This window comes from Oncorhynchus nerka, linkage group LG14 (assembly GCF_034236695.1).
Source record: "Oncorhynchus nerka isolate Pitt River linkage group LG14, Oner_Uvic_2.0, whole genome shotgun sequence".
In the NCBI taxonomy this organism is placed as follows: domain Eukaryota; kingdom Metazoa; phylum Chordata; class Actinopteri; order Salmoniformes; family Salmonidae; genus Oncorhynchus; species Oncorhynchus nerka.
In genome coordinates this window covers 9,056,676-9,069,299 of record NC_088409.1, presented here as the reverse complement: position 1 = coordinate 9,069,299, position 12,624 = coordinate 9,056,676, and the positions used below count along the sequence as shown (strand labels likewise).

The 12,624-nt window shown below is 28.8% G+C and overlaps 1 protein-coding gene across 1 annotated transcript in view; it reads left to right on the top strand.

The window, feature by feature from the left end:
* LOC135574979 (ankyrin repeat and IBR domain-containing protein 1-like) overlaps positions 1 to 12,624 on the top strand; it is a 111,463-nt gene that overhangs the window by 86,685 nt on the left and 12,154 nt on the right. Inside the window, exons 13-17 of the mRNA XM_065027117.1 lie at positions 8,530 to 8,616; positions 9,008 to 9,074; positions 9,322 to 9,467; positions 10,637 to 10,656; positions 11,310 to 11,361. Coding sequence (XP_064883189.1) covers positions 8,530 to 8,616; positions 9,008 to 9,074; positions 9,322 to 9,467; positions 10,637 to 10,656; positions 11,310 to 11,361 — 372 coding nt within the window. The remainder of the gene's footprint in view (positions 1 to 8,529; positions 8,617 to 9,007; positions 9,075 to 9,321; positions 9,468 to 10,636; positions 10,657 to 11,309; positions 11,362 to 12,624) is intronic.

Below are 12,624 nucleotides of genomic sequence, written 5' to 3'. Positions count from 1 at the left end.
TCGCATTAACATCTGCTAACCCATGTGTATGTGACAAATACAATTTGATTTGAGAGACTGAGAGGCAATAAGAATCGGTTGTTTTGTCATTGTTGGCAGAGGACACTGTGGTTGGCTGAATCGACACCCTATCACCTATCCCCCATAGGCTCTGGTTAAAAGTAGTGCACTATATAGGGATTATGACACCCTATCACCTATCCCCCATAGGCTCTGGTTAAAAGTAGTGCACTATATAGGGATTATGACACCCTATCACCTATTCCTCATAGGCTCTGGTTAAAAGTAGTGCACTATATAGGGATTATGACACCCTATCACCTATCCCCCATAGGCTCTGGTTAAAAGTAGTGCACTATATAGGGATTATGACACCCTATCACCTATTCCTCATAGGCTCTGATTAGAAGTAGTGCACTATATAGGGATTATGACACCCTATCACCTATTCCTCATAGGCTCTGGTTAAAAGTAGTGCACTATATAGGGATTATGACACCCTATCACCTATTCCTCATAGGCTCTGATTAGAAGTAGTGCACTATATAGGGATTATGACACCCTATCACCTATTCCTCATAGGCTCTGGTTAGAAGTAGTGCACTATATAGGTAATAGGATGCCGTTTGGGACTCATTGTGAGTCTAGAGACTAGAATATAATTCATATAAATATATAGGTCCGTCATAATTCATATAGATATATAGGTCTGTTATAATTCATATAAATATATAGGTCTGTTATATAAATATATAGGTCTGTTATATAAATATATAGGTCTGTTATATAAATATATAGGTCTGTTATATAAATATATAGGTCTGTTATATAAATATATAGGTCTGTTATAATTCATATAAATATATAGGTCTGTTATATAAATATATAGGTCTGTTATATAAATATATAGGTCTGTTATATAAATATATAGGTCTGTTATAATTCATATAAATATATAGGTCTGTTATAATTCATATAAATATATAGGTCTGTTATAATTCATATAAATATATAGGTCTGTTATAATTCAAAATATATAGGTCTGTTATATAAATATATAGGTCTGTTATAATTCATATAAATATATAGGTCTGTTATATAAATATATAGGTCTGTTATAATTCATATAAATATATAGGTCTGTTATAATTCACATAAATATATAGGTCTGTTATATGAATAAATATATAGGTCTGTTATATAAATATATAGGTCTGTTATATAAATATATAGGTCTGTTATATAAATATATAGGTCCGTTATATAAATATATAGGTCTGTTATAATTCATATAAATATATAGGTCTGTTATATGAATATATAGGTCTGTTATATAAATATATAGGTCTGTTATAATTCACATAAATATATAGGTCTGTTATAATTCATATAAATATATAGGTCCGTTATATAAATATATAGGTCTGTTATAATTCATATAAATATATAGGTCCGTTATATAAATATATAGGTCTGTTATATAAATATATAGGTCTGTTATATATAAATATATAGGTCTGTTATATAAATAAATATATAGGTCCGTTATATAAATATATAGGTCTGTTATAATTCATATAAATATATAGGTCCGTTATATAAATATATAGGTCTGTTATAATTCACATAAATATATAGGTCAGTTATATAAATATATAGGTCCGTTATATAAATATATAGGTCCGTTATATGAATATATAGGTCTGTTATAATTCACATAAATATATTGGTCCGTTATATAAATATATAGGTCTGTTATAATTCACATAAATATATAGGTCTGTTATAATTCACATAAATATATTGGTCCGTTATATAAATATATAGGTCTGTTATAATTCACATAAATATATAGGTCTGTTATAATTCACATAAATATATAGGTCTGTTATAATTCATATAAATATATTGGTCCGTTATATAAATATATAGGTCTGTTATAATTCATATAAATATATTGGTCCGTTATATAAATATATAGGTCTGTTATAATTCATATAAATATATAGGTCTGTTATAATTCATATAAATATATAGGTCTGTTATATAAATATATAGGTCCGTTATAATTCATATAAATATATAGGTCTGTTATAATTCATATAAATATATAGGTCTGTTATATAAATATATAGGTCCGTTATATAAATATATAGGTCTGTTATATAAATATATAGGTCCGTTATATAAATATATAGGTCTGTTATATAAATATATAGGTCTGTTATATAAATATATAGGTCTGTTATAATTCATATAAATATATAGGTCCGTTATATAAATATATAGGTCTGTTATATAAATATATAGGTCTGTTATATAAATATATAGGTCTGTTATATAAATATATAGGTCTGTTATATAAATATATAGGTCTGTTATATAAATATATAGGTCTGTTATATGAATATATAGGTCTGTTATAATTCACATAAATATATAGGTCTGTTATAATTCACATAAATATATAGGTCTGTTATATAAATATATAGGTCTGTTATATAAATATATAGGTCTGTTATAATTCACATAAATATATAGGTCTGTTATAATTCACATAAATATATAGGTCTGTTATATAAATATATAGGTCTGTTATATAAATATATAGGTCTGTTATAATTCACATAAATATATTGGTCCGTTATAATTCACATAAATATATAGGTCCGTTATATAAATATATAGGTCTGTTATATGAATATATAGGTCCGTTATAATTCATATAAATATATAGGTCTGTTATATAAATATATAGGTCTGTTATATAAATATATAGGTCCGTTATATAAATATATAGGTCTGTTATAATTCATATAAATATATAGGTCCGTTATATAAATATATAAGTCCGTTATATAAATATATAGGTCCGTTATATAAATATATAGGTCTGTTATAATTCATATAAATATATAGGTCAGTTATATAAATATATAGGTCTGTTATAATTCATATAAATATATAGGTCAGTTATATAAATATATAGGTCTGTTATAATTCATATAAATATATAGGTCAGTTATATAAATATATAGGTCCGTTATATAAATATATAGGTCTGTTATAATTCATATAAATATATAGGTCAGTTATATAAATATATAGGTCTGTTATATAAATATATAGGTCTGTTATAATTCATATAAATATATAGGTCTGTTATAATTCATATAAATATATAGGTCTGTTATATAAATATATAGGTCCGTTATAATTCATATAAATATATAGGTCCGTTATATAAATATATAGGTCTGTTATATAAATATATAGGTCTGTTATATAAATATATAGGTCCGTTATAATTCACATAAATATATAGGTCTGTTATATAAATATATAGGTCTGTTATATAAATATATAGGTCTGTTATATAAATATATAGGTCTGTTATATAAATATATAGGTCTGTTATATAAATATATAGGTCTGTTATATAAATATATAGGTCTGTTATATAAATATATAGGTCTGTTATAATTCACATAAATATATAGGTCTGTTATATAAATATATAGGTCTGTTATATAAATATATAGGTCTGTTATAATTCATATAAATATATAGGTCTGTTATAATTCACATAAATATATAGGTCTGTTATATAAATATATAGGTCTGTTATATAAATATATAGGTCCGTTATATAAATATATAGGTCTGTTATATAAATATATAGGTCTGTTATATAAATATATAGGTCTGTTATATAAATATATAGGTCTGTTATATAAATATATAGGTCTGTTATATAAATATATAGGTCTGTTATATAAATATATAGGTCTGTTATAATAAAAATATATAGGTCTGTTATAATTCACATAAATATATAGGTCTGTTATATAAATATATAGGTCTGTTATATAAATATATAGGTCTGTTATAATTCAATAAATATATTGGTCTGTTATAATTCACATAAATATATATAGGTCTGTTATATAAATATATAGGTCTGTTATATAAATATATAGGTCTGTTATATAAATATATAGGTCCGTTATAATTCATATAAATATATAGGTCTGTTATATAAATATATAGGTCTGTTATATAAATATATAGGTCCGTTATATAAATATATAGGTCTGTTATAATTCATATAAATATATAGGTCCGTTATATAAATATATAAGTCCGTTATATAAATATATAGGTCCGTTATATAAATATATAGGTCTGTTATAATTCATATAAATATATAGGTCCGTTATATAAATATATAGGTCTGTTATAATTCATATAAATATATAGGTCTGTTATATAAATATATAGGTCCGTTATATAAATATATAGGTCTGTTATAATTCATATAAATATATAGGTCAGTTATATAAATATATAGGTCTGTTATATAAATATATAGGTCTGTTATAATTCATATAAATGTATAGGTCCGTTATAATTCATATAAATATATAGGTCTGTTATATAAATATATAGGTCCGTTATAATTCATATAAATATATAGGTCTGTTATATAAATATATAGGTCTGTTATATAAATATATAGGTCTGTTATATAAATATATAGGTCTGTTATATAAATATATAGGTCTGTTATATAAATATATAGGTCTGTTATAATTCATATAAATATATAGGTCTGTTATAATTCATATAAATATATAGGTCTGTTATATAAATATATAGGTCTGTTATAATTCATATAAATATATAGGTCTGTTATATAAATATATAGGTCTGTTATATAAATATATAGGTCTGTTATATAAATATATAGGTCTGTTATATAAATATATAGGTCTGTTATATAAATATATAGGTCTGTTATAATTCATATAAATATATAGGTCCGTTATAATTCATATAAATATATAGGTCCGTTATATAAATATATAGGTCTGTTATATAAATATATAGGTCCGTTATATAAATATATAGGTCCGTTATAATTCATGTAAATATATTGGTCCGTTATATAAATATATAGGTCCGTTATAATTCATGTAAATATATTGGTCCGTTATATAAATATATAGGTCCGTTATAATTCATGTAAATATATTGGTCCGTTATATAAATATATAGGTCTGTTATAATTCATATAAATATATAGGTCCGTTATAATTCATATAAATATATAGGTCCGTTATATAAATATATAGGTCCGTTATAATTCATGTAAATATATTGGTCCGTTATATAAATATATAGGTCTGTTATAATTCATATAAATATATAGGTCCGTTATAATTCATATAAATATATTGGTCCGTTATATAAATATATAGGTCTGTTATAATTCATATAAATATATAGGTCAGTTATATAAATATATAGGTCCGTTATATAAATATATAGGTCCGTTATATAAATATATAGGTCTGTTATAATTCATATAAATATATAGGTCCGTTATATAAATATATAGGTCTGTTATAATTCATATAAATATATAGGTCAGTTATATAAATATATAGGTCCGTTATATAAATATATAGGTCTGTTATATAAATATATAGGTCTGTTATAATTCATATAAATATATAGGTCCGTTATATAAATATATAGGTCTGTTATAATTCATATAAATATATAGGTCAGTTATATAAATATATAGGTCCGTTATATAAATATATAGGTCCGTTATAATTCATATAAATATATAGGTCAGTTATATAAATATATAGGTCTGTTATATAAATATATAGGTCTGTTATAATTCATATAAATGTATAGGTCCGTTATAATTCATATAAATATATAGGTCTGTTATATAAATATATAGGTCCGTTATAATTCATCTAAATATATAGGTCCGTTATATAAATATATAGGTCCGTTATAATTCATATAAATATATAGGTCTGTTATATAAATATATAGGTCCGTTATATAAATATATAGGTCCGTTATAATTCATATAAATATATAGGTCCGTTATAATTCATATAAATATATAGGTCCGTTATAATTCATATAAATATATAGGTCCATTATAATTCATATAAATATATAGGTCCGTTATATAAATATATAGGTCCGTTATATAAATATATAGGTCTGTTATAATTCACATAAATATATAGGTCCGTTATAATTCATATAAATATATAGGTCCATTATAATTCATATAAATATATAGGTCCGTTATATAAATATATAGGTCCGTTATATAAATATATAGGTCCGTTATAATTCATATAAATATATAGGTCCGTTATATAAATATATAGGTCTGTTATAATTCACATAAATATATAGGTCTGTTATAATTCACATAAATATATAGGTCCGTTATATGAATATATAGGTCTGTTATATAAATATATAGGTCCGTTATAATTCATATAAATATATAGGTCTGTTATAATTCACATAAATATATAGGTCCGTTATATGAATATATAGGTCTGTTATATGAATATATAGGTCTGTTATAATTCACATAAATATATAGGTCTGTTATATGAATATATAGGTCCGTTATATAAATATATAGGTCTGTTATAATTCATATAAATATATAGGTCCGTTATATAAATATATAGGTCTGTTATAATTCACATAAATATATAGGTCTGTTATAATTCACATAAATATATAGGTCCGTTATATGAATATATAGGTCTGTTATAATTCACATAAATATATAGGTCTGTTATAATTCACATAAATATATAGGTCTGTTATAATTCACATAAATATATAGGTCCGTTATATGAATATATAGGTCTGTTATAATTCATATAAATATATAGGTCCGTTATATAAATATATAGGTCTGTTATAATTCACATAAATATATAGGTCTGTTATAATTCACATAAATATATAGGTCCGTTATATGAATATATAGGTCTGTTATAATTCACATAAATATATAGGTCTGTTATAATTCATATAAATATATAGGTCCGTTATATAAATATATAGGTCTGTTATAATTCATATAAATATATAGGTCCGTTATATAAATATATAGGTCTGTTATAATTCACATAAATATATAGGTCTGTTATATAAATATATAGGTCCGTTATATAAATATATAGGTCTGTTATATAAATATATAGGTCCGTTATATAAATATATAGGTCTTTTATAATTCATATAAATATATAGGTCTGTTATATAAATATATAGGTCCGTTATATAAATTATATAGGTCCGTTATAATTCATATAAATATATAGGTCCGTTATATAAATATATAGGTCCGTTATAATTCATATAAATATATAGGTCTGTTATAATTCATATAAATATATAGGTCCGTTATAATTCATATAAATATATAGGTCCGTTATATAAATATATAGGTCTGTTATATAAATATATAGGTCCATTATAATTCATATAAATATATAGGTCCGTTATAATTCATATAAATATATAGGTCCGTTATATAAATATATAGGTCTGTTATATAAATATATTGGTCCGTTATATAAATATATAGGTCCATTATAATTCATATAAATATATAGGTCCGTTATAATTCATATAAATATATAGGTCCGTTATAATTCATATAAATATATAGGTCCGTTATATAAATATATAGGTCCATTATAATTCATATAAATATATAGGTCCGTTATAATTCATATAAATATATAGGTCCATTATAATTCATATAAATATATAGGTCCGTTATAATTCATATAAATATATAGGTCCGTTATAATTCATATAAATATATAGGTCCGTTATATAAATATATAGGTCCGTTATATAAATATATAGGTCTGTTATATAAATATATAGGTCCGTTATAATTCATATAAATATATAGGTCTGTTATAATTCATATAAATATATAGGTCCGTTATATAAATATATAGGTCTGTTATAATTCATATAAATATATAGGTCTGTTATATGAATATATAGGTCTGTTATATAAATATATAGGTCTGTTATAATTCACATAAATATATAGGTCTGTTATATAAATATATAGGTCTGTTATATGAATATATAGGTCTGTTATAATTCACATAAATATATAGGTCTGTTATAAGCTAAATAAACGGAAAGGTCCATTATAATTCATATTAATATATAGGTCCACATATATGTATGTATAGTGTTTTAAAAAATATCTATATTTTTATTTAGTCAAACCTCCCGGATTGAGGGCCGTAGTTTACCCAACTCTGGACTAGAGGTAACACTCACTGTCTGACAGGGAACTATCAGGATACTGAGTTTAGAGACCAGAGGTAACAGGGAACTATCAGGATACTGAGTTTAGACACCAGAGGTAACAGGGAACTATCAGGATACTGAGTTTAGACACCAGAGGTAACAGGGAACTATCAGGATACTGAGTTTAGACACCAGAGGTAACAGGGAACTATCAGGATACTGAGTTTAGACACCAGAGGTAACAGGGAACTATCAGGATACTGAGTTTAGACACCAGAGGTAACAGGGAACTATCAGGACACTGAGTTTAGACACCAGAGGTAACAGGGAACTATCAGGATACTGAGTTTAGACACCGTCTGATACTGAGGTAACACCGTCTGTCTCGTCTTCTTGTCATTGCAGGCTGAGAAGAAGCACAAGGGATTCCAGGAACTGGACCGCTTCATGCACTACTACACACGCTTCCAGAACCATGAACACAGCTACCAGGTAAGAACTGGACCTGCTTCCAGAACCATGAACACAGTTACCAGGTAAGAACTGGACCTGCTTCCAGAACCATGAACACAGTTACCAGGTAAGAACTGGACCTGCTTCCAGAACCATGAACACAGTTACCAGGTAAATACTGGACCTGCTTCCAGAACCATGAACACAGCTACCAGGTAAATACTGGACCTGCTTCCTGAACCATGAACACAGTTACCAGGTAAAAGGGGCTGTGATACATTTTGGTAACATCTGCCAGTTTGTATTAGGAAGTCATGGTGTAACCTGACATCCTGTCCAGGTAAGTAGGGCAGAGCTGGGTTTGTTTAAATGTCATGTAGCTTTAGTAAGTCCTGTAGTGGGACCTTACCTTGTCTGTCCTTCCATCTAGCTGGAGCAGCGCCTGTTGAAGACAGCCAAAGACAAGATGGAACAGCTGAGCAGAGCCTTGAGTGGACGTATGTGGATATTCGCGTCATGTCAATGTTTTTTTTCATCGTTTTGTTTCCGTTTTGTTTTGCAGACAACCATTTTCAAATAAATAGACCAACACACAGACTGAAATCAGTGGAGATGTATTAAAGACACTCTTAAAGTACTTGAAAATCTTATCACTTTTCTTTTTCTCTTCTGAATGTGATATGATGAGTCGGTGTGTATGAGAGCGGGAGTAATCCTGATCCGTGATCTCTTCTTCTCTCTCAGGAGACGGAGGCCCACCTGACACTACGTTCATTGAAGATGCTGTACTGGAGCTGCTGAAGACTCGTCGCATCCTCAAGTGCTCTTACCCTTACGGCTTCTTCCTGGAGATCAAATCCACCAAGAAAGAGATTTTTGAACTTATGCAGGTACGGACGGGCGGATCTTAAGAGCGAGGATTATATAAAACATCTGAAATGTCTTGTCAAAAAACCTACTTCCTCTCAAACACTGAGGTTTTAAACCGACTTCCTCTCAAACACTGAGGTTTTAAACCCGACTTCCTCTCAAACACTGAGGTTTTAAACCGACTTCCTCTCAAACACTGAGGTTTTAAACCCGACTTCCTCTCAAACACTGAGGTTTTAAACCCGACTTCCTCTCAAACACTGAGGTTTTAAATGTACTTCCTCTCAAACACTGAGGTTTTAAACCCTCTCAAACACTGACTTCCTCTCAAACACTGAGGTTTTAAACCCGACTTCCTCTCAAACACTGAGGTTTTAAACACTGACTTCCTCTCAAACACTGAGGTTTTAAACCGACTTCCTCTCAAACACTGAGGTTTCTCAAACACTGACTTTAAATGACTTCTCAAACACTGAGGTTTTAAACCGACTTCCTCTCAAACACTGAGGTTTTAAACCGACTTCCTCTCAAACACTGAGGTTTTAAACCGACTTTTAAGCACTGAGGTTTTAAACCTTCCTCTCAAACACTGAGGTTTTAAACCTTGACTTCCTCTCAAACACTGAGGTTTTAAACCGTTCACTTCCTCTCAAACACTGAGGTTTTAAAACTACAGCTAAACACAGAGTACTTTTCCTCTTAACACTGAGGTTTAAACCGACTCCTCTCAAACACTGAGGTTTTAAACCCGTTCCTCTCAAACACTGAGGTTTTAAACCCGACTTCCTCTCAAACACTGAGGTTTTAAACCTTCCTCTCAAACACTGAGGTTTTAAACTGTGAGGTTTTAAATGTTCCTCTCAAACACTGAGGTTTTAAACTGACTTCCTCTCAAACACTGAGGTTTTAAACCCGATTCCTCTCAAACACTGAGGGTTTAAATGACTTCCTCTCAAACACTGAGGTTTTAAACCGACTTCCTCTCAAGCACTGCTCAAACTGAGGTCAACCGACTTCCTCTCAAGCACTGAGGTTTTAAACCTTCCAAACACTGAGGTTTTAAACTCTTCCTCTCAAACACTGAGGTTTTAAATGTACTTCCTCTCAAACACTGAGGTTTTAAACAGCAGAAAACACTGAGTTTTTAAACCCGACTTCCTCTCAAACACTGAGGTTTTAAACTCCCCAGAGGCCCTCTCAAACACTGAGGTGGGTAACCCCTCAAACACTGAGGTTTTAAAATAATCAATCTGCAGATGAAGGTCACCCCCATTGTGTTTTCACTCTGTTTTCTAAATTTGCTCTGACTTCTCTCAAACTAATTGAAGTGTTTTAATAACATAACAGACTAGCTGTTCATTCTACTTTTTGTATTTATAGTTTTGGAGGTGGCACATGGGACTGGGAGTATTTGGGCTTTGCATCTCCTCAGGTAAGTAAATATCTAGCTAACTGTTGTTGTAGTTCTGAATATCTAGCTAGCTTTTGTTGTAGTTCTGAATATCTAGCTAACTGTTGTAGACTGAATATCTAGATGGTGACAGTTGTAGCTCAGAAAGTCAACTAGCTGTTGTAGTTCTGAACTCCCGTCTAAGATCATAGCGGCTGTTTGGTGCAGCAGAAGATTCTGGCTAGCTGTTGTAGTGGCTGAATATCCCCAGAGCCCCTAACGCTGTTGTAACCCTGACCCCTCACAAACCCTTTCAGTCCCCAAATCAATCAATTGCAGATGAAGGTCACCCCCATTGTGTTTTCTGAATGTTTTCTCGTGCATTTGCTCTGTTCTCTCTCTCCACTAATTGAAGTGTTTTAATAACATAACAGACTAGCTGCTATTTACATTCTACTTTTTGTATTTATAGTTTTGGAGGTGGCACATGGGACTGGGAGTATTTGGGCTTTGCATCTCCTGAGGTAAGTAAACATCTAGCTAACTGTTGTAGTTCTGAATATCTAGCTAGCTGTTGTAGTTCTGAATATCTAGCTAACTGTTGTAGTTCTGAATATCTAGCTAACTGTTGTTGTAGTTCTGAATATCTAGCTAGCTGTTGTAGTTCTGAATATCTAGCTAACTGTTGTAGTTCTGAATATCTAGCTAACTGTTGTAGTTCTGAATATCTAGCTAACTGTTGTAGTTCTGAATATCTAGCTAACTGTTGTAGTTCTGAATATCTAGCTAGCTGTTGTAGTTCTGAATATCTAGCTTGCTGTTGTAGTTCTGAATATCTAGCTAACTGTTGTAGTTCTGAATATCTAGCTAGCTGTTGTTGTAGTTCTGAATATCGAGCTAGCTGTTGTTGTAGTTCTGAATATCTAGCTAACTGTTGTTGTAGTTCTGAATATCTAGCTAACTGTTGTTGTAGTTCTGAATATCTAGCTAACTGTTGTTGTAGTTCTGAATATCTAGCTAACTGTTGTTGTAGTTCTGAATATCTAGCTAACTGTTGTTGTAGTTCTGAATATCTAGCTAACTGTTGTTGTAGTTCTGAATATCCAGCTAACTGTTGTTGTAGTTCTGAATATCTAGCTAGCTGTTGTAGTTCTGAATATCTAGCTAGCTGTTGTAGTTCTGAATATCTAGCTAACTGTTGTTGTAGTTCTGAATATCTAGCTAACTGTTGTTGTAGTTCTGAATATCTAGCTAACTGTTGTTGTAGTTCTGAATATCTAGCTAACTGTTGTTGTAGTTCTGAATATCTAGCTAACTGTTGTTGTAGTTCTGAATATCTAGCTAGCTGTTGTAGTTCTGAATATCTAGCTAACTGTTGTTGTAGTTCTGAATATCTAGCTAACTGTTGTTGTAGTTCTGAATATCTAGCTAACTGTTGTTGTAGTTCTGAATATCTAGCTAACTGTTGTTGTAGTTCTGAATATCTAGCTAACTGTTGTTGTAGTTCTGAATATCTAGCTAACTGTTGTTGTAGTTCTGAATATCTAGCTAACTGTTGTTGTAGTTCTGAATATCTAGCTAGCTGTTGTTGTAGTTCTGAATATCTAGCTAACTGTTGTTGTAGTTCTGAATATCTAGCTAACTGTTGTTGTAGTTCTGAATATCTAGCTAACTGTTGTTGTAGTTCTGAATATCTAGCTAACTGTTGTTGTAGTTCTGAATATCTAGCTAACTGTTGTTGTAGTTCTGAATATCTAGCTAACTGTTGTTGTAGTTCTGAATATCTA